The 23296-nt window shown below is 46.4% G+C and overlaps 1 protein-coding gene across 6 annotated transcripts; it reads left to right on the forward strand.

Annotated features, from left to right (window-relative positions):
* The first annotated feature begins 41 nt into the window (after positions 1–41).
* SIRT3 (sirtuin 3) lies at positions 42–23207 on the forward strand. Of its 6 annotated transcripts, none has more exons than XM_070782523.1 (7): positions 42–169; positions 7404–7592; positions 7682–7914; positions 10395–10495; positions 19683–19844; positions 21005–21214; positions 22709–23207. In XM_070782523.1, the coding sequence occupies exons 2-7, from the start codon at positions 7546–7548 to the stop codon at positions 22730–22732; spliced, it is 777 nt and encodes a 258-aa protein (XP_070638624.1). In that variant the 5' UTR covers positions 42–169; positions 7404–7545; the 3' UTR covers positions 22733–23207. The 6 variants fall into 6 exon arrangements, with proteins under 6 accessions (XP_070638624.1, XP_070638622.1, XP_070638623.1 ...); XM_070782521.1 differs by lacking the exon at positions 42–169 and adding an exon at positions 655–789; XM_070782525.1 differs by lacking the exon at positions 42–169 and adding an exon at positions 673–761.
* The last annotated feature ends 89 nt before the right edge of the window (positions 23208–23296 follow it).

A 23296-nucleotide genomic window follows, 5' to 3' on the forward strand; every position in this document is an offset into this window, starting at 1 on the left:
GGGCGCCTAGGTCGAGCTGGCTTTGTGACCCAATGTTCTTGATTCAAGTGAGGTTAACAATGCCACCTTCCTAGTAGTGGCTTGCGAGGACTAAGTATAAATATGATGCCTGACCACAAAAAGCGCTCCCCAAAGTGTTAGTTCTCATCTCCATCTCAACAGAAAAAAGGTGAGAGCGAGGGTAGAGAATGCAGGTTCCAGGTTTGGTCTTGGGAACCAGAGGCTGGAACGCAATAGAATAGGAAACCGCCCCCACCTGACGTCCACCTCCACCTGGGCTGCTGGGACGGGGAAAGAGAACGTGAGGCTAGGGTAAGGGCTCGCGAAGACCTGGCGAAGGTGCGCTTGGAGGGGCGGGACGAGCTGAGCGAGACGGCCAGGAAGGACGCGCAGGAAACACGCACAGGGGCGGGGAAAGAGCGGGAGGCTAAGGAAAGGGCGCGCTCGCGGGGGGCGGGGCGCGCTCGCGGGGGGCGGGGCGCGCTCGCGGGGGGCGGGGCGCGCTCGCGGGGGGCGGGGCGCGCTCGCGGGGGGCGGGGCGCGCTCGCGGGGGGCGGGGCGCGCTCGCGGGGGGCGGGGCGCGCTCGCGGGGGGCGGGGCGCGCTCGCGGGGGGCGGGGCGCGCTCGCGGGGGGCGGGGCGCGCTCGCGGGGGGCGGGGCGCGCACGAGACCCCTGGGCACCTGACATTGCGCACTGCGGAGAAGCATGGCGTTGTTTCCTCGTTCAGCTGTTCCAGCCCTCAGGTTCTGGGGCCTGCGAGGTGCGCGGGCGTGGACCCGCTGGCCTCGGTTCGTTCCGGGCGGGGGCGGCTGCGGTGCCGGGCGGGGCCCAGGGAGGAGACCGATCCCCTCAGGCGAGCAGGGATGTCAGGCCCCCCTGTGTGGTCAGCGGGACGATTGGAGAACCTGAAAATGGCGAGTCACGGCTCAGGCGGCTCTGAAGGGCGTTCTGGAGTCCCGGACGGCAACGGTTTCTCGTTTCTTCCCAGGGGTATTTTGGACGTGTGTAAACAACACTTAATGTTCATTCTTGACATCCGGACCCCGTTTTAGTTAGATTCTGTTCTGTACCTTTTTTTTTTTTTTTCCACTTAACGTGTTTTGGGGTTACTTCCATTCTAAACTTAAATGCTTTCTCAGTCTTTTATGCTAATCTGTAGAATTCCATTCTTTGGACGTTTCATACTTAATTTAATCAGTCTCGTGTTGAAAATGTTTCTAATCTTTAGTTATTACAAATAGTGCTGTGTTGAATAACCTTGTTCGTACTCCACCTTTTGGATAAATCTCTAGTAGTGGAACTCCTGTGTCTACATTTTATTGCCCCACATAAACGTCGTGCAATTAATACTCCCACCAGCGTATGTTCATACCCTTCCTCAGGTTCATACACAGGAATTGCACATTTTGAATCCTTGTCTAGAAATCGGACGTACAAGTGGAAAAATCTTAAGACCATAGTTGTTAATCACAGTTGTTTGGAAACTAACTTCATGCCCAATAATGGACAAGTATTTCAGTAAATAGTGGTACATTCACTTAATGCCTTCTTACACAACTACCAAAAATACTGAAGAGTTTTAATAAAGAGATACCAAGGAGGAGTCTTTCTTTCATCCAAGAAACTTATCATCTACCAGACTGTTCCAGGTGCAGTGATGGAGCAGGGGTCAAATTGTTGCCTCCATGGAGCTTATTTCAGTTTCAGAATCTGCAGGCAGTTGTGTGGTTGGGGCATGGCTAAATAGTGACCCTATCAATCAGTAAATCCTTGCAGCCCAAACTGGAGGCATGAAGGTACCTGAGAAGAGCAGTTTGCTTGCACAGGCTGTCTACAATTTGAAATTTCTGCCCTTTGAGCTTGTATCTTAGGGGCTCCTGTTTGAAGGTGTCCTTTGTCTCCATTTCCCAAGCAGCAGCTGTGCTTGCTCCTCAGCTTACCCTACTCTCAGTAGATCTCATTCCATGGAGCATTTACTTTAAGTCATACACCTTCAGTATTTTCTAGACGTTTGGTTAAATTCAGTCCATGTGTTTTTCAGTGGCGGACATTTTACTTGTGTAAATGAGAAGTACACATTAAGTACCCTAAGTGATACCTTGCACTCGACTAGGCACTCAACAATGGGTTTTATTTCAATACCAGCGAGCAACTTTTGAGTTTTCCACAGACACCAACCGGATGTCAAATGTAACTGAACTCTGACTCCGTCAGCCTGGAGACAGCACCAGGTTCCGCAGGTTAGGGGCTCAGTCCCATAGGACGGACATCGCTTCAGCCACTGACCCAGGTCCACTTGTGCTTCTGACCCACTGACTACAGGTCGGAGCTTCCTGTGACCCCTCCTCTGATGTGATTAATTTGCTAGAGCCGCTCACAGAGTTCAAGAAACCGGTGTACTTAGTAGATTGCTAGTTTATTATAAAGGGTATTAAAAAGTATGAATGAACAAGCCAATAAAGAGATACCCAGGCTGAGGTTTGGGAGAGTTCCAAATGCAGGAGCCTCTGTCCCTGTGGAGTTTGGGGCCTGGCACGTGGAAGCTTTCTGAACCTCTTGTTTTTGGGTTTTCATGGAGAATCCAACTCTCTAATTGTGGTTGGTTTCCCTGGCAACCATACCCCATCCTTAGGGGATTTCCAATAATCACCTCATTAACATAAACTCAGCCTAGTTGTAAGAGGCTTGTTATGAATAACAGGACACTTATTTCACTTCATAGCTCTGAAGGGATTTCAGGGCCTGAGGCCAAAAGACCAAATACTGTAACAAAAGGTGTTCCCATTGCTCTTAGGAAATTCTAAGGGTTCTGGGACTAAGACTGAAAATATATATTGTTAGATATAGTCAAAGCTATGGTTTTTCCAGTAGTCATATATGGATGTGAGAGTTGGACTATAACGAAAGCTGAGCGCCGAAGAATTGATGCTTTTGAACTGTTTGGAGAAGATTCTTGAGCATCCCTTGGACTGCAAAGCGATCCAAAGAGTCAATCCTGAAGGAAGTCAGTCCTGAATATTCATTGGAAGGACTGATGCTGAAGCTGAAACTCCAATACTTTGGCCACCTGATGTGAAGAACTGACTCACTGGAAAAGACTGAGGCTGGGAAATATTGAAGGCAGGAGTAGAAGGGGGTGACAGAGGATGAGATGGTTGGATGGGGTCACTGACTTGATGGACATGAGTTTGAGCAAGCCTTGGGAGTCGGTGATGGACCGGGAAGCCTGGCGTGCTGCAGTCCATGGGGTTGCAAAGAGACACAACTGAGCGGCTGAACTGAGCTGAATAGATACATATAATTCTAAATCACAGTATCACAACTTTCCTCTGATTCCTTTTGTATTCCCCATAATTTGCATTTGGAAGGAGCACAGAAATGTTTGGTTGAGGACCTTAGGTGAACAGATGTTCTTGACGCCATGTGAAGTGGACATTTAATAGCTGTGGTTGTAGCCAGAGCCATCTTTTCCCTTCCTAACTATGGTTTTCACTGGAAACCCCCCTTCGGAGATTTCATTGATGTACACTCAGGAGAGCTGCCTTGTCTGGTGCTTTTATGGAAGACTTGGGTGGAGGAGAACTTTCCTCAGAATCCATGGGCATCTCTGGAAGAGCATGGGGAGGAGTGGGAAAGCATTGTTTCTCTGCTGTGTTTCCTGTACTTTCTGCTGGGAGATTTACAGCTGTGGGTTTTTTCAAAAGACTGTTGGAATAAGCTCTGGCTCCCTTGCTTTTGGCTTTGGCAGCCAAGGCTCAGGGTGCTGAGTGACTTAATGAGGCAATAGTGACTAGGGCTCTGACTCCCCTTTTGGTGCCCTCAGCCCTGCCTTCCCTTGCCAGTTCCTCTTTCTCATTACATACTTTTCTGAGGCCTGTTCTTTGGAAAACCAAGATGATGGTTTGCCAGGAGAGGCATCACAAGTGGACTGAGTGGCCAGTGAGCTCCTGAGTTGCACTGTCATTGACTTCAGAGTGGACTGTGCGAGGCAGCTGTGCACTGTTACTTCAGGAGGGCAGGGGTGACAGGCCCTAAAGTGAAGAAGGGGAGCCAGAGTTGTCACTCTTCAGAGGAGGGCAAAGGTGACTTCTTACTGGGTTGGGCAGTGGCTTTATGAAGGAGTGGCCTTGGCTCTGGGAGATTCTAGACATGCTGAGGGGTAAAAAGGTCTTTTCAGGTAAAGGAGCTGGGTTTAGAGTGAGTACAAACCAGGAAAAGAGAGGTCTATGAGAGGGAGTAGTGGGCCTGAAACTGTCACTGGGGTGGGGTGTGTGGTGCTAAGATGCTCTGGCGCTGTGGGGTCCGAGGGCATCAGGGAGAACCTCAGCAGCAGGGTGTGAGCAGGTGAGTGTGCAGATTGTGCAGGAGCGAAAGGAAAACCAGAGACAACGGGCAAACAAAGTGAGCTAGGACCACACTCCTGGAAGATAAGCTCTGGATTGTCCTGGCCTGGATCTGAAGATACGCCTTTAGGGTGCTTATTTCTTACCTGTGTCACAAATGATAAAATAAATACTCTCTTCCCTCTTTTTGTGTCTGTATTCACTTCAGATTTATCAATCATTTGGGGTGGGTTTTCGTTTCAGTTTGTTTAATCTCTTCCTGTCAGGGTGGAGGGGTCTATACTGAGGGCCGAAGTCCTAGGTGTGGGACATCAGGGCCTTCTGGAAGATGGGCGTGGTGGCTGCCAGCCTTGGGGTGAGAGGCAGATGCTCTGTGGAGTGGGGCTGGCCGTCTTGAACTCTGGACAGGTTGCCAACATGCTACCAGCAGGTGATGAAGTTGTGTAGCTCAGGTAGATGCCAAATGAGGCCCTGAGAGCAGATCAGGCAGTCTGGCGCCTTCAGGCCCGCACTGGGCTCTGCCTGTGCGCCCTGCGGCTGCAGACTTGCCTCAGGTGGACGTGTCCAGGTGCTGCGCCTGTTGTGCAGCTTGTGTTGTCTCTGTCGTCTTTCTGGTGCTTCCTGGTTGTGGAGCCTCTTAGTCCTGATGCCTCTCCGAAGCCTGTGGCATCTTTATTGTGTGTTTTGCTCTTTTTCTCTTGTGGAAGACTATCTCATACTCCAAACAGTTAGTATTGTGAGTGTCTCAGCTCCTGGCTTCTGCAGATGACCTGAGACTCCTGGAGTTTTGCAGGGTAACCCCCAGCTCCAGTCGGCTCTTGCCTTGTCTGGGTTGTTTCATATGTTTGGCTGCTATAAAAAATGAGCAGCCTTCTGAATGGCTGCGAACATAGAAGATGGAGGCTCTGCAGCTGTTTGAATCCCTCGGTGTCAGGATATGAGTGTTTCTTTTTCGAATGGTGTCTTGAACCTACTTAATTAACATTCTGTTAATATTTGGCAAAGATGGGTACAGTAAAGGACAGAAATGGTATGGACCTAACAGAAGCAGAAGATATTAAGAAGCGGTGGCAAGAATACACAGAAGAACTATACAAAAAAGAGCTTCATGACCCAGATAACCACGATGGTGTGATCACTCACCTAGAGCCAGACATCCTGGAAGGTGAAGTCAAGTGGGCCTTAGAAAGCATCATTACGAACAAAGCTAGTGGTAGGCGATGGAATTCCAATGAAACTATTTCAAATCCTAAAAGATGATGCTGTGAAAGTGCTTCACTCAAAATACCAGCAAATTTGGAAAACTCAGCAGTGGCCACAGGACTGGAAAAGGTCAGTTTTCATTCCAATCCCAAAGAAAAGCAACGCCAAAGAATGTTCAAACTACCACACAATTGCACTCATCTCACATGCTAGCAAAGGGATGCTCAAAATTCTCCAAGCCAGGCTTCAACAGTACATGAAATGTGAACTTCCATATGTTCAAGCTGGATTTAGAGAAGGCAGAGGAACCAGAGATCAGACTGGTTTGATCATCATCAAAAAAGCAAGAGAGTTCCAGGAAAACATTTACTTCTACTTTATTGACTATGCCAAAGCCTTTGACTGTGTGGATCACAGCAAACTTGTAGAAAATTCTTAAAGAAATGGAAATACCAGACCCACCTTACCTGCCTCCTGAGAAATCTGTATGCAGGTCAAGAAGCAACAGTTAGAACTGGACATGGAACAACAGACTGGTTCCAAATTGGGAAAGGAGTACGACAAGGCTGTATATTGTCACCCTGCTTATTTAACTTATGTGCAGAGTACATCATGTGAAATGCCAGGCTGGATGAAACTCTAGCTGGAATCAAGATTGCCAGGAGGAATATCAAGAACCTCAGATATGCAGATGATACCACCCTTATGACAGAAAGGGAAGAAGAAATAAACAGCCTCTTGATGAAAGTGAAAGAGGAGAGTGAAAAAGTTGGCTTAAAGCTCAATATTCAGAAAACGAAGATCATGGCATCTGGTCCCATCACTTCATAGCAAATAGATGGGGAAACAATGGAAACAGTGAGAGACTTTATCTTTTTTGGGGCTCCAAAATCACTTCAGATTGTGACTGCAGCCATGAAATTAAAAGACATTTGTTCCTTGGAAGAAAAGCTATGACCAACCTAGACAGCATATTAAAAAGCAGAGATGTTACTTTGCCGACAAAGGTCTGTTCAGTCAAAGCTATGGTTTTTCCAGTAGTCATGTTTGGATGTGAGAGTTGAACTATAAAGAAAGCTAAGTGCCAAAGAATTGATGCTTTTGAACTGTGGTGTTGGAGAAGACTCTTGAGAGTCCCTTGGACTGCAAAGAGATCCAGCCAGTTCAATCCTAAAGGAAATTAGTCCTGAATATTCATTGGAAGGACTGATGCTGTAGCTGAAACTCCAATACTATGGCCACCTGATGCGAAGAACTGACTCATTGGAAAAGACCCTGATGCTGGGAAAGATTGAAGGCGGGAGGGGAAGGGGATGACAGAGGATGAGATGGTTGAGTGGCATCACCGACTCAATGGACATGAGTTTGAGCAAGCTCCAGGAGTTGGTGATGGACAGGGAAGCCTGGCGTGCTGAAGTCAGTGGGGTCACAAAAAATCGGATGTGGCTAAGTGACTGAACTGAATATTTGGCGTAAAGTCTGAGATGTTTAATTTGCTTTAAATGTCACTGAGTATTTGTCACATCCTTTCTATGTTAGGGTGTATGGCTCTGCAGAGAGCATCCCCAGATGTCTTGGCTCTAGCTTGAGCCTTCACTAGCTTTTGATAACAGGAATTGTGAAATGATACTTTTCTGAATTGCACAGTTCCCATTAACCTGAAATTTTTGCTCCCAAATAGATCTAGATTTCAGAGTTTCTGTTTTATCCCACGATAAGAAAGATGGTCGTTTGTGGGGTGGGAAGGAAGTGTAGTCATTCTTAGTGGTGGGGTTGGTGGAAGGCAGACATTGCTCATTCTTGCCGGCATCAGCTCGATTATCATCGGTTACCTGGCTGCTCTCCTTTTCTATCAGTATTCCAGGTGGAGGATGGTCCATATCTTGTTTTGCTGGTGCCTCAAGTGACACTGGAGGGGGAGACCACAGTCAGAAGAAGTTTCTCCTGCAGGACATCGCTGAGCTGATTAAGACCAGAGCCTGCCAGAAGGTGGTGGTCATGGTGGGGGCCGGCATCAGCACACCCAGCGGCATCCCAGACTTCAGGTGCCTTGCACTCCCAGAGCTCGTCCCACAGCTCCCTCCACTCCCTGCTGTCTCTTGAATGGCTCAGAGCCTCTCGCTTCTCTCTGCAGGTCTCCGGGGGTTGGCTACTACAGCATCCTCCAGCAGTACAAGCTCCCCTACCCTGAGGCCATTTTTGAGCTCTCCTTTTTCTTTCATGACCCCAAGCCATTTTTCACTTTTGCCAAGAAGCTGTACCCTGGGAACTATAGGCCCAATGCTACTCACTACTTCCTCCGATTGCTACACGAGAAGGGGCTGCTTCTGCGGCTCTACACCCAGAACATCGACGGGCTCGAGAGAGGTGAGCCTTGCTCCTGTTCCACACCTTTTCGCTCCCGCAGGGAAGGCTCAGGTGCCTGTTTCTAGGTAGCGCTGAGGCCTAGTTCTTATTCCCCATCCTTGTGGCTGATTTTGACCCAAGAAGTTTTGCCATCATCTCCAGCAAAAATGTCCTCTTTGTGTTTTAAGTATCACTGTTAGGACCTCATTGGTGGACCCACTTTCTAGGTCGTGAGTTTGGGATAGAGCTAAAGTTGACATTGGGAGCTTCTGGTTTTGTTGATCTGATGGTTTTCTTTTTTCAAGTTTTCATTATGGAATTTTTTAAGCACACAGTGAGATGTATGTGATGAATGCTCATGGCCTCGTTATCTCATCATGGCCAGGCCTGTTTAACCTGTGTCCTACCCCCATCTTCTCTCACCCCTGAGTATTTTGAAGCAAATACTCTTTATCATAAATTTAATCTATAAATCCAGCAATGGGTATCTTTAGAAGGTAAAGACTTCTAAAACACAACCGTGATATCATTATCACAGAAAGAAGTCACTAACAGTTCCTTAATATCAAATTCAGTGTGGTGATTTCTTGACTGTACCTAGATGGTGGCCACGCGCAGTGACTCGTGGGTCATGCTGACCTCTGGCCGTGCGCCCTGGAGAAGCAGTTGCTGGGCCTTTTCTTTTCTGCAGTTGCTGACAGGCAGCTCTCAGCAAGCCAGTGGCAGCTCAGCCAGGCTACAGATGTGTTGTGAATTGAAAAAGAGCTGTCTCAACTCCAGAAAAATGTTTACTTGCTAGAAGGACTCTACAACTTGGAACCGCATAGGCAGTGGGGATGATCCCTTTCCTGGAAATGCAGCAGCGCAGGCTTGTGGGAAGTGGGAGCGTGCGGCTGTGACCTTCACATGTGTAGAGTGGGGACGGTGGGGACATGGCAGCAAGAACCAGGTCTTCATACCAGTGGCCTTCCAAAGCTCATGGTGGTAACAGAACTTGCACGATAAGTCACCTTTTGTTTGTTTTTCCACAGGTTTTGGGAAATGTATTTATATTAGCAGTATTTTCTTACTCTTGGTGTCTGTAGCATAGAAAATGTTTTTCTTGGTTGGGTGTAATTTGATCTAGACTTACGTCAAATGTTTTTCTACTGCGTTTTCACAGGCTTTTTTTTGCTATTCATTAATTAAAAAAAAGTCCATACATTAACATGAATCAGCCATAGGTATATATGCGTCTGCTCCCTCTTGAGCCTCCCTCCCGCCTCCTGCCCCTATAGGTTGCCACGGACGCCCAGCTGAGCTCCCCGAGTCATACAGGGAGCTATAAGAAGGAATGCGTCTGAGAGCGGGTTCTCACCGGCGGCCCAGTGTACAGTAGTGGCGTGTGTGTTTCCATGCCGCTCTCTCCATCTGTCCCATCCTCTCCTCCTCACCCTGTGTCCCTAAGTCTGTTCTTTATGTCTGCATCTCCACTGCTGCCCTGTAAATAGGTTCATCAGGACCATCGTTCTGGATTCCATATACATGCATTAATATACGATATTTGTTTTTCTGATTTACTTCACTGTATAATAGGCTCTAGGTCCATCCACCTCGTTAGCACTGACTCCAACACATCCCTTGTTATAGCTAGTACTCCACTGTCTGCATGTACCACAGCTGCTTTATCCACTCGTCTGTCGATGGGCATCTGGGTTGCGTGGTGCAGTGAACATTGAGGTACTTGTGTCTTTTCAGTTATAGTTTCTCAGAGTTTATGCCCAGTAGTGGGACTGTTGGGTCATACGGTAGTTTTATTCAGTTTTTTAGGAATCTCCATATTGTTTTCAATAGTGGCTGTATCAATGTACATTCCCACCAACTGTGTAAGAGGGTTCCCTTTCCCCTACATCCTCTCCAGCATTTATTGTTTGTAGATTTTTTTGATGATGGCCATTCTGACTGGTGTAAGGTGGTATCTCATTGTAGTTTTGGTTTGCAGTTTTTTAGTTATGAGTGATGCTGAGTATCTTTTCATGGGCTTCCCTGGTGGCTCAGATGGTGAAGAATCTGCCTGCCATGCAGGAGACTGGGTTTGATCCTTGAGTTGGGACAGTCCCCTGGAGAAGAGAATAGCAGCCCATTCCAGTATTCTTGCCTGGGAAATCCAATGGACAGAGGCTTCTGGTGGGCTATAGTCCATAGGGTTGCAAAAAGTACCAGACACAACTGAGCAACTCACACACACACACACACACACACACACACACTTACGAGCTATGTTGATAATTTTTTCCACGTGCTGTTAGACAGACTTTGTTTTAACTGTGATTTGGCTCCTTGTCAGAACCTCGTCACGGAGCTTATTCTGATCAGCGGGCTTTTGTCTGTGGGCTATAGAGGTAAGGCTTCCACGGAGGGCTGAGGCTTCTCCTGGGGGCCTGCCACGCCCAGAGGTGACACTGAGGGGCTTGCGTCCCCGCCCCAGAGGCAGCAGCACTTACCTTCAGTTTGAATTTCAGCATCTGGCATCCCTGACTCAAAGCTCGTTGAAGCTCATGGATCCCTTGCCTCTGCCACCTGCACCGTCTGCCGAAGACCCTACCCAGGGGAGGACTTCTGGGTAAGTTGTCACAGAGACTTCTTTTCCTCTGCACTTCTCACTGGGAGTAACCTTGAGAAGTGGTATTTTATAAGCATTGTGTTGGAAGGACAACAGAACAGTAATACTATGAAAATGATTTTCTTAAATTTTAAAATAAAAAATCAATATTTACTTGTCAAAATTAAGGCAGTACAGACAACAAGGATTTACTGTACAGCACAGGGAACTATATTCAGTATCTTTGATAACCTATAAGGGAAAAGAATAAAAAGAATATACACACATATGTGTGTATAGTTGAATCACTTTGCTATCAGCTGTACTTCAGTTATTTTTTAATGTGCAAGTCCTAACTCCCAGTATCTATAAATACAAACTTACTGGGCCATAGGATATTTGTAGATTAAAAAAAAATTAAGCAAATACAAAATATGTAGGGAAAAGTGAATCTGCCTTCTGACACTTCCTGTAGCCCATTGGATATGTGTGTGTATATATAAACATACATGCATATTTCTATGTACCTACACCCACACACAATTAGTTTTTTCCATTAATGGGATAACTAATATTCACATTGCTTTGTCCCTGAGCAAAATTTCATAGATAACCTTGTGTCAGTAACTACAGCTCCGATTACTGTTTTTGGTTAACTATAGAGCGTTGCTATTGTTCATTTGCTATGTCGTGTCTGACTCTTTGTGATACCGTGGACTGCAGCATGCCAGGATTCCCTGTCCTTCACTATCTCCCAGAGTTGGCTCAAACTCATGTCCCTTGAGTCAGTGATGCCATCCAACCATCTCATCCTCTGTTGCCCCTTCGCTTCCTGCCCTCAATCTTTCCTTGCCTCAGGGTCTTTTCCAATGAGTCAGTTCTTTGCATCAGGTGGCCAAAGTATTAGAGCTTCAGCTTAGCATCAGAGCTTCCAATGAGTATTCAGGGTTGATCTCCTTTAGGATTGACTGGTTTGATCTCCTTGCTGTCCAAGGGACGCACAAGAGTCTTGTCTAGCACCACAGTTTGAAAGCATCAATTCCTCAGAGCTCAGCCTTCTTTATGGTCCAACTCTCACATCTGTACATGACTACTGGAAAAACCATAGCTTTGACTATATGGACTTTTGTTGGCAAAGTGACGTCTCTGCTTTCTAATACGCTGTTTAGGTTTTTCATAGCTTTTCTTCCAAGGAGCAAGTGTCTTTTAATTTCACGGCTGCAGTCACCATCCACAGTGATTTTTGAGCTCAAGAAAAAAAAGTCTGTCACTGTTCCATTTTTTTCCCCATCTATTTGCCGTGAAGTGATGGGACTAGATGCCATGATCTTAGTTTTCTGAATGTTGAGTTTTAAGCCAGCTTTTTCACAATACAGAGCCTTGATGTACTCCTTTCCCAATTTTGAACCAGTCCATTGTTTCATGTATGGTTCAAACTGTTGCTTCTTGACCTGCAAACAGGTTTCTCAGGAGGCAAGTAAGGTGGTCTGATATCCCCATCTCTTTAAGAATTTTCTACAGTTTGTTGTGATCCATACAGTCAAAGGCTTTAGTGTGGTCAGTTAAACAGAAGTAGATGTTTTTCTGGAATTACCTTGATTTCTCTGTGATACAACGGATATTAGCAATTTGATCTCTGGTTCCTTTGCCTTTTCTAAATCCAGCTTATACATCTGGAATTTCTCTGTTCACGTATTATTGCAGCCTAACTTGAAGGATTTTGAGCATTACTTTGCTGGCATGTGAAATGAGCGCAATTGTATGTTAATTTGAGCATTCTTTGGCAAAGCATTTCTTTGGGATTGGAATGAAAACTTAATCTTTTCCAGTCCTGTTGCCACTGCTGAGTTTTCTAGATCTTCTGGCATATTGAGTCTGGCTAATGTTTTGTCAATTTTGTTTATCTTCTCAAAGAACCGGCTTTTAGTTTTATTAATCTTTACTATTTTTTCTTTCATTTTTTTTCATTTATATGATTTATTTCCATACTAACTTTTTTTTGTTCTTCTTTTTTGAGTTGTTTTAGGTGTAATGTTAGGCTATCTATTCGATGTTTTTCTTGTTTTTTAGAGGTAGGATTGTATTGCTACAGACTTCTCTCTTAGAACTGCTTTTGCTGCATCCCGTAGGCTTTGAGTTGTTGTGTTTTCATTGTCATTTGTTTTCAGAAATTTTTTGATTTCCCTTTTGATTTCTTCAGTAACCTGTTGCTTATTTAGAGATGTGTTGTTTAATCTCCAAGTGTTTCTTACAGTTTTTTTCTTGTAATTGATATCTAGTCTCGTGGCATTGTGGTCAGAGAAGATGCCTGATATGATTTCAATTTTCTTAAATTTACTGAGATTTGATTTGTGACCCAAGATATGGTCTGTCCTGGAGAATGTTCCATGTCCACATGAGAAGAAGGTGTATTCTTCTGCATTTGGATGGAGTGTCTTGAGGAGATCAATGAGATCCATCTCATCTAATGTATCCTTTAAGACTCATGGTTCCTTATTAGTTTTCTGTTTTGATGATGTGTCCACTGGTGTGAGCGGGGTGGTAAAGTCTCCTGCTTTTGGTTTCTGCCTTTACGTCTGTTGGTGTTTGTCTTACGTACTGCGGTGCTCCTGTGTTGGGTGCAGAGGTATTTACAGTTGTTATGTCTTCCTCTTGGGTCGATCCCTTGATCATTATGCAGTGTCCTTCCTTATCTCTTGTAATACACTTTATTTTAAGGTCTGTTTTATCTAATATGAGGATTGCTCCTCCAGCTTTCTTTTGCTTCCCATTTGTGTGGAATATATTTTTCCATCCTCTCCCTTTCAGTCTCTGTGTGTCTTCAGGTCTGAAGTGGGTTTCTTGGAGACAGCATATGTATGGGTCTTGTTTTTGTACCCATTCAGCCAGTCTGTGTCTTTTGGTTGGAGCATTTAATCCATTTTCCTTTAAAGTAATTATTGATACGTATGTTCCTATTGCCATTTTCTTAATTGTTTGGGGTTGATTTTTATCTTTTTTCTTCTATTTCTTGACTATATAAATCCTTTTAACATTTGTTGTAAAGCTGGTTTGGTGGTACTGAATTCACCTACCTTTTGCTTGTGTGAAAAGCCTTTTATTTCTCCATCAATTTTGAATGAGATCCTCGCTGGGCACAGTGGTCTTGGTTGTTGATGTTTCCCTTTCGGTACTTTAAACATATCCTGCCATCCCTTCTGGCCTGCAGAGTTTCTGCTGAAAGATCAGCTATTAAACATATGGGATTTCCCTTGTATGTTACTTGTTGCTTTTAATGTTCTTTCTTTGAGTTTAGTCTTTGTTAGTTTGATTAGTATGTGTCTTGGTGTGTTTCTCCTTTTGTTTATCCTGTATGGGACTCTTTGTGCCTCTTGGACTTGATTGACAATTTTCTCATATCCTTTCTTTTTCTCTTCTTCTTCTGGGACCCCTATAATTTGAATGTTGGTGCATTTGAGATCGTCCCAGAGGTCTCTAAGACTATCCTCAGTTCTTTTCATTCTTTTTACTTTATTCTGCTCTTCAGAAGTTATTTCCACCATTTTATCTTCCGGCTCACTGATTCATTCTTCTGCTTCAGATATTCTGCTATTGGTTCCTTCCAGGGAATGTTTAATTTCAGTAATTGCGTTGTTTGTTCCTGTATGTTTATTCTTTAATTCTTCTAGGTCTTTGTTAATTGACTCTTGCATTTTCTCCATTTTGTTTTCAAGGTTTTTGATCATCTTTGCTATAATTATTCTGAATTCTTTTTCAGGTAGTTTGCCTATTCCCTCTTCATTTATTTGGACTTCTGTGTTTCTAATTTGTTCCTTCATCTGTGTAGTATTTCTCTGACTTTTCATTATTTTCTTTTAACTTATTGTGTTTAAAGTCTCTTTTTCCCAGGCTTCAGTGTTGAATTCTTTCTTCCTTTTGGTTTCTGCCCTCCTAAGGTTGGTCCAGGGGTTTGTGTAAGCTTCCCATAGGGTGAGATATGCGCTGAGTCTTTTCTTTTTGTTGTCGGTTTGTTTTTCCTCTGCTGGGCAAGGCTGAGTGAGGTGGAGTCCTGTCTGCTGACGGCTGGGTTTGTACTTTTGCTTTGTTTGTTGCTTAGATGCGGCGCCCCGCACAGGGCGCTCCTGGTGGTTGGGTGATGCCGGGTCTTATGTTCAGGTGGTTTCCTTTGTGTGAGTTCTCGCTATTTGAAACGCCCTAGGGTTAGTTCTCTGTTAGTCTAGCGTCTTGGAGTCAGTGTTCCACACCAAAGGCTCAGGGCTTGATCTTCAGTGCCGTCTCAGAGAGGGCCTGGATGGAGGAGGACCGGCAGGCCAAAGCCGGGGGCCTGTAACACACAGTCTGGGAGAGTTCCCACGTGGATGCTGGAGGACCTCACACAGCGGCCTGGGCTAAAGGCAGGCAAGCACCGTGTCTCCTGTCCTCTAGACAGTGGTTCATCCAAGTGTGATCGCCAGACCTGCAGCCTTGGGCTCCTGTGAGCACGTGTTGGTGTCCCTGTGCTGTACTTTAGATTCCACATACAAGTGATATCATATGGTATTCAGTTTTCTCTGTCTGACTTCGCTTAGTATTATGATCTCTAGCTCCATCCATGTTGCTGCAAATGGCATTATTTAATTCTTTTTAATGGCTGAGTAATATACCATCGTGTATATATATACCATATCTTTTTAATCTTAGAATGGCTTTTTTTTTTTTAAGTAGAGTAAGGTAGAGTGGAAAATCTTAAATAAAGGTGAAACTGAAATAATGACATGGCACAGAATCCTGTCTTTTTTTAATTGAGATGAATTCACATAACATAAAATTAACCATTTTAAAGTCTACACTTTATTGGTATTTAGTATTTTCACTGTATTGTGCAAACACCACCTCTGTCTACTTCTGGAGTATTTTCATCACCCCCCAGGAAAACCCTGTATCCAGTAATCAGTCAACCTTAATTCCCTCCCTGAACCCAAGCCCTTAGCAACCACAGATCTTTATGATTATTCTTATTATTTTATTGAAGTATAGTCAAACCAGTCAATCCTAAAGGAAATCAACCCTAAATATTCATTGGAAGGACGGATGCTGATGCTGCAACTCCAATATTTTGGCCATCTGATACATGAAGAGCCAACTCATTGGAAAAGACCCTGATGCTGGCAAAGACTGGGGGCAGGAGGAGAAGGGGGCAACGGGCTGAGATGGTTGGATGGCATCATAGACTCAATGAACAGGAGTTTGTGCAAACTCCAGGAGATGGTGAGGGTCAGGGAAGCCTGGCGTGCTGCAGTCCATGGGGTTGCAGAGAGTGGCCACGACTGAGTGACTGAACGACAAATAGCAGTAGCTGGTTGGCAGTGTTGTTAGTTTCAAGTGTACAGCACAGGGATTCAGTTTATACGTGTGGATCCCTTTCAGACTCTTTTCCCATGTAGGTTATCACAGATTATGAGTTCCCTGTGCTATATAGTAGGTCCTTGTTGGTTATCTGTTTTATGTTTTACATTTAGTAGTGTGTATATTTTAAACTCCTGATTAATTCTCCCTACCACAGTTCCTCATTGGTAACCATAAATTTGTTTTTGAAATCTGTGTCTTTTTTTGTTTTGTAAATAAGTTCATTTGTATCATATAAAAAATTGGATTCCATATACGAGGGACACTACCTGATACGTGTCTGCGTCTGACTCAGTATGATAATCTCTAGGTTCATCTATGGTGCTGCAGATATCATTATTATTCTTTTTTAATGGTTGAGTTATATTCCGTTTGTGTGTGTGTGCCACATCTTCTTTATCCATTCCTCTGTCATTGTGTCAGTGTTTCATTTAGGTTGGCGATCATAATTTTGCCTTTTCCAGAACGTCGTCGAGTTGGAATAACACAGTGTGCGGCCTTCTCGTTGACTTCTTTCACTTAGCGTTATGTATTTAAGGTTCCGCCATGTCTTTTCATGGCCTGATCGCTGTTTTTTTTTTTTTGAGACTGAGTTGAAAAAGTTGGCTTAAAGCTCAACATTCAGAAAACTAAGATCATGGCATCTGGTCCCATCACTTCATGGCAAATAGATGGGGAAACAGTGGAAACAGTATCAGACTTTATTTTGGGGAGGCTCCAAAATCACTGCAGATGGTGATTGCAGCCATGAAATTAAAAGATGCTTAGTCTTTGGAAGGAAAGTTATGACCAACCTAGATAGCATATTTAAAAGCAGAGACATTACTTTGCCAACAGAGGTCCGTCTAGTCAAGGCTATAGTTTTTCCAGTAGTCACGTATGGATGTAAGAGTTGGACGGTGAAGGAAGCTGAGTGCCCAAGAATTGATGCTTTTGAACTGTGGTGTTGGAGAAGACTCTTGAGAGTCCCTTGGACTGCGAGGAGATCCAACCAGTCCATCCTAAAGGAGATCAGTCCTGGGTGTTCATTGGAAGGACTGATGCCGAAGCTGAAACTCCAATACTTTGACCACCTCATGCAAAGAGTTGACTCATTGGAAAAGACCCTAATGCTGGGAAGGATTGGAGGCAGAAGGAGAAGGGGATGACAGAGGATGAGATGGCTGGATGGGCATCACTGACTTGATGGACATGGGTTGGGGATGGACTCCGGGAGTTGGTGATGGACAGGGAGGCCTGGCGTGCTGTGATTCATGGGGTCACAGAGTCGGACACGACTGAGCGACTGAACTGAACTGAATATTCCATTGTCTGGATGTAACACAGTTTGTTTATCCATTGGCCTACTAAAGGACACCTTGGTTAATTCCAGGTTTGGTAATTATGAGTAAAGTTGTTACAAACATCCACATGCAGGTTTTCTGTGGATGTGTTTTCAGCTTTTTGGGTAAATACCAGGCACTGTGACTGCTGACCCTGTGCTAAGACTGTGTTTAGTCTGTGTCTTCCAAAGTGGCCGCCCCATTTTGCATTTCTAGCCACAGTGAATGTGAGTTCCTGTTGCTCTGCATCAACAACACTTGGTGTTGATTTTGGCCGTACTTGTAGGTGGATAGTGGTATCTCATTGTTTTAATTTGCAGTTTCCTAGTGACACATAACAGAGAAGGCAATGGCACCCCACTCCAGTACTCTTGCCTGGAAAATCCCATGGATGGAGGAGCCTGGTAGGCTGCGTTCCATGGGGTCGCTGAGAGTTGGACATGACTGAGCGACTTCACTTTCATGCATTGGAGATGGAAATGGCACCCACTCCAGTGTTCTTGCCTGGAGAATCCCAGGGACGGGGGAGCCTGGTGGGCTGCCGTCTATGGGGTCGCAGAGTCGTATGGGGTCGCAGAGTCGGACATGACTGAGTGACTTAGCAGCAGCAGTAGCAGCAGTGACATATAATGTGGAAGTTGTTTCTTATACTCATTTGCCATCTGTATCTTTTTTGGTGAGGTCTTGGGCCCATTTTTAAATTGAGTTGCCTATTTTCTTATTGCTGAGCTTTAAGAATTCTTTGCATTATCAGATTTGTCTTCTGCAAGTATTCTCTCCTAGTCTGTGACTTCTCTCATCCTCTTGACGTTGTCTTTCACAGAGGAGAAGTTTTTCATTTTAATGAAGTCTGATTTACCATGTTTTCCTTTCCGTGATCATCTTTTTCCATATTGTATTGGCTAGTCTGAGTCTCCTGCTTTCTGTATAAACTTGGGAAGCACTTTCGCTCTTCTCTGACTATCTGAGAGCTCCTGTCTAGGGGGTTTCGCGCTTCACTTTGTCTCCATGTTGTTGTTCGGCCCTCAGTTGTGTCTGACTCTTTGTGACCCTCTGGGCTTCTGTAGAGCTTTCTGAATCTGTAGTTTGATATCTTCTTCATTTTTGCTTAAAAAAACCCAAGCCCTCAGTCATGGTAATTCCTCTGGACAGTGGCTGCCCCACGCATGTGGACCTTGTATTCCCTCTTTAGACCCTGGGTTAAAACCTCTGAGATGGGCTCACGCTCTGCCCAGAAGCCTTGGCCACTCTTTTCTGCATCCTGTCTTGTTCCCCTGGGTGCTGCATTCTGAGTCTTCCTCCTGATCTACTTTCCAGTTGATTGATACACTGTTCTTCCATAGAGGATAAAGCCCCTCCACTGAGCTTTAATTTTCAGTACTGTACATTTTATTACTTCAAGTCCTATCTGGTTCCTTTCCAAATCCACTGCAATACTTTGTATAGCTTTTTATCTCCAACAAGTATTTCAAACCTGTCCTTTAAAAAATTTAAGCATAATACAGTTTTTATGTGGATCTGCTAATATCTAAAGTCTTTGAACAGTCTGTTTCTTTTGTCTGTTGTTTCTGCTGCTCCTTACTGGGTTCAGCCTGCAAAAACAAATTTGCATTAGCAGTAAAGGTTTACCTTATAAGGCAAGTGTCTTTTCCCTTAGTTTCCTCTTCTGATGTCTAGCCCAAGCATGAACAAGTGTAGCAGGATATGACGACTCACACTGCTCCACCGTGGCCTGCAAGTAGGAGGTCTGTGGATGGTGTTGAGAGTCGTGACTCCAGCCAGTGAGTTCAAGCTGACCTGAATGTCTTCAGGGCTAAGGTCACGTCAGGATCGCTTCAGCTGAAATCAGGGACAAATTTATACAGTCGTTTTCACTGACTAACACCTGTTGTAAGCCAGATACCTACAGAGTGCTGCTGAGGACTATCTAAGTAGTACAGTTGACTTTGAACATGGGTTTGAACTGTGTGGGTCCACTCATACGTGGATTTTTAAGAAAATAACTGTGAACTCTGGGACTATATGATCCACAGCTGATTGAATCACGATACAGAACCACAGATATGGAGGAACCATGTGTACAGAGGGCTTAACCTACATTTTGTGCAGATTTCAGTTGTGCAAAGGGTTGTTGCCCTGGCCCCTGCGTTGTTTGAGGGTCGGCTGGGTTTTCTCACCAGCTGAGTGTCTCTGACAAGCGCTCCTGCAGAGTGCAGAGCATAGTGTTCAGTGTGTCAGATGTCACGTAGTATCCAAGATCTGCTTTCAAATACTGCGACCTCAAAACAAAAAACTTACTGCCATCTCCCCAGACTCTGGGGGCTGTATGAGATAAAGCTGGCAGTGTTAATAGCTGCTGAAGCCGGGTTCTCCATACACAGGGCCTCACTGTGCTACCGTCTCGCTGTGGGGACTGTCTGACGCGTCCTCAGTGAGAAGTTGGTTTTCCCTTTTCAAGTGTGCCGTGTGGCTCCCTTGGCCCACTCTCTCCGTGTCACCAGGCCGACGTGATGGTGGACAGGGTCCCCCGCTGCCCCGTCTGCTCTGGCGTCACGAAGCCTGACATCGTGTTCTTCGGGGAGCCGCTGCCTGCTAGGTTCCTGCTGCATCTGGCTGACTTCCCCATGGCAGACCTGCTGCTCATCCTTGGGACCTCCCTGGAGGTTTGTCAGCAGGCCTAATGGTGCACAGATGTGTGGGGAGGAGGCTAGCGAGACAAGGCAGAGGAAGTGAGGGCTGGTGGGACACTCTGGGGCCCTACCTTTGGAATATGAGTGGATTCATCATGTGAGGAAGCAGTGGTGTTCCAGGCCGAGAGAGCAGCAGTCTGCGTGGGAGGACGGGGGGAAGGAAGGTGTCCAGAGTGTGGGTGGGCACGACGCGTGAGGGCAAAGATGTCAGGCAGGAGCAGGCTTCCAAGGTCACATCTATCACAGAGACCGATTTTCTGTAGAAGCAGTGAAACCAGGGGTGTATCTGGTCATCCTTGAGATCAGAGAGATCTGGGAACAGGATGAATTGAGCACATGTCCAGGAGGCTGAGCATAGTCACACTTGGGGACTGTGCGAGATGGCAGGGGGAGGAGGGCTGGACTTCGAGCCTGGCGTCTCGAGGACTTTAAGAGGGAGGTGTCTGTCTCTCCTGTGGGAGGTCAGGGCCTTTGCTGAGGAGTCTGGATTGGGGTTGCTGAATTCAGTTCTGCACATGCGTTTGAGGTGCTTGGGAGATGCATCTGGACTGGACGTTCAGGAAACTTCTAAAGGCTGTGATGAGACCCTGAAGGCACTGTGCCTGACTGGATTCAGGCACTACGGGGGCAGAGGGGCCAGAAAGACCTGTGCCCAGGCCTCCAACCAGCTAGAGACCCAGAGCTGTGTGTGTTTTCCCTGAGTTTGCCAGACCCTGTTGTAGCGGGTGCCTCGGGAGCCCCTCAGTGGCGGTCCCTCTGAGGGTCGGGCACTTGCCCTCAGGGAGCAGGAACAGATAGATGGGCTGTCATGTCCCTGGCGAGCCGGGAGAAGACACTGCGTGGATGGGGAGGGCAGGTGAGATGGTGTGGGTGAACTTCAGCAGGGAGACTGCAGGAGCCAGGAGAGCAAGGGGCGTGGATGAGAGGCAGGCTCCGGGGAGGGGGAGACGCAAGGATGCTGAGACCAAGCAGCAGGAGCGCTAGCGCAGAAGTGAAGCGGTGCCGGGTTTTCTCCGTATCCACGGTCTCACCTTGGTCAGGCAGTACCTCCAGGGCCTCAGGGACTGTGGTACAAAGGTCCTGAGGGCCTGGGAAAGTGGGCACCCGCTCCTCATGTTTGGGCAATTTTTCAGGTGGAACCTTTTGCCAGCTTGTCCGATGCTGTGCGGAGCTCGGTGCCCCGACTGCTCATCAACCGGGACTTGGTGGGGTCCTTGGCTAGGAATCCTCGGGGCAGGGACGTGGCCCAGCTGGGGGATGTGGTCCATGGTGTGAAAAGGCTGGTGGAGCTTCTCGGCTGGACAGACGACATCCAGGACCTCATCCAGAGGGAAACTGGAAAGGTATGGCCTGCTGCACGGTCACAGGAGGGGTCTCTTCTGCTCCGGGGTCTGGTTGACCTCGAGCAGAGCCCTGTTTGGCTAACACTGTCGCAGTAACAGGTAATGTTGCTGTTAACTCCACACCAGGCACCTCCGGGCCGTCTGTGTGCTTATTACTGGGGTGCTCTGATTCTTATTCCCGCCATTTAGACATGCAGAAACTGCCACCTCGTGCCTGCTCTGAGGGCCGATGAGGGTCCAGGCCCACGGGGCTGTCGTTCTACAATCATCACACTTCAGCTCTTTGTACCCTAAGCTGAAGGAGCACCACACGGCTTCAGGCTAAGATGTGGTTCTCAAGTTCTCTGAACCAGTATGGGATGATGCTTTTAGGACAGTGTGAGAGCCATTGACTTATCTACTGGCGGTAGTAAGCCAGAGCCTTCATTGCTCTAGATATCAAACCTCCTACAAGTGAAGTTTCCCATGAGAATCAGTTGGCATGCATAGCCTTCACGTGAGGGGTTATTTTCTACAGGGGCAGCATTACACGTTGAAGCCCGTCTCTCAAGAGGATTGTTCACGGTTACAGCCGGGTGTAGCACTGCCCCAGGTGGACCTCACCGGAGCGCTCACGGCTTCGTCTCGGGAAACCTCCCTGCCTTTGGCTGTGCCCTGCCTCAGGGCTTCAGCGCCACGGGTCGGCCCTTTCATCTCCACTGGCAAAAGCCCCCAGCCTCTGGCTATAATAGGCTATTTTCTTACCGGTTTGGACCAAAGTGAGCATATGAGGCTTTCTAAGGCTATGAGAACTTGCAGTGTATGTTTTCATGGAGTTAGACATCATTGCCCCTCAATCCAGAGTCTGGCTCTTAAGGATTAGCTAAAGGGTGGTGTCACTTCTCAGTTCATTGGAGGAAATAAAGACCATCGTGTCTGTCACACTGCTGTATCACCTAGTAAAGTCCAGCTAACACGACGCTTTCACTTTGTCTCCAGAGGAACAGTAGCAGATGCCTCACTCACAGGGGAGTAGAGGCCTCGGTCATATCCACTTGGCAGCTTACACAGGAGCCTTTCCTTACCTAGGGACTGACTTCCTCCTTTCATATAGTCACAAGTCAAGTAGTCGCTATGGGCTTTTGGAATTAGTCCTAAAGGATTTGACCTGAGCCATTTTCTAGTTCCAGAGAAATTTGTGTACTGTTATGATTTTAGGGGTTTATTTTAAAAGAGTTGCTGCCCAAGAGTAAACACTAAGGGGTGAATGGAAGTGAAAGGTGGATCTCTTCCAAATAGTGAATGTTCTTGAGCACGTGCGCCTCAGTATGTCTGTACTGGTTACTTAAGCAAAGCCCTACTAGCCGCCCAGTTTTGCCCAGCCCTGCTTGGCATCATCTTAACTTGGCTGCATAGCATTTGCAGACAGAAAAGCTTCCGTTTCACGGAACTTTGATTCCAGGCCCTCGCACCTGCCCAGTGTTTTCAGTAACCGACGTCCTCTTTGTGTTCCAGTTTGATGGCTGGGACAGACTGTGAGGAACGCCTCTCACACCAGAGGTTACTTGGGAGTCACCGCCCATTTCTGATGAAGACTTCTGCTTGAAGAAGAGCTCGGGCACGTTTACAAATTGTGGCTGAACCAGGACACGCAACCTGAGGCTGCCCCTGGAGTGTCTTCCTGGGTTGTAACCCCGTGCACTCAGGGCCACTCGCCACAGATTAATGGCGCTGCCTGGGCTGACGTTGCTGTTTAACTCTTCACGCTGCTGAAGCTCTCAATGTCAGAAGCTTTCTCCTGATGGCGAATCTCTTGAATCAGACTGCCTAGAACCCCAAGTTGGGATCCATGTGAAGGGCAGGATCAACATCTGTCCACTGGGGTGAGCAGCTGCAGCCGCCTTCTGGGAGTGGGTCTGGGTCCCAGGTAACGCGCTAGTCTTCTGGCCTCTTTAGTAGGCTTATTTTTAGTCTGTCCTTCTTTTCCGGCATGAAATAAATTTTAATGTAGAAACTGGGCATCCCTTCATTTTTGTCACCTAAACGGGACAGGAATGTGGAAACTTCGAGGTGTGGGTGTTTCTCCTCTACTGCCTGAGGACT

The sequence above is a fragment of the Bos indicus genome, chromosome 29, assembly GCF_029378745.1.
Source record: "Bos indicus isolate NIAB-ARS_2022 breed Sahiwal x Tharparkar chromosome 29, NIAB-ARS_B.indTharparkar_mat_pri_1.0, whole genome shotgun sequence".
Taxonomy (NCBI): domain Eukaryota; kingdom Metazoa; phylum Chordata; class Mammalia; order Artiodactyla; family Bovidae; genus Bos; species Bos indicus.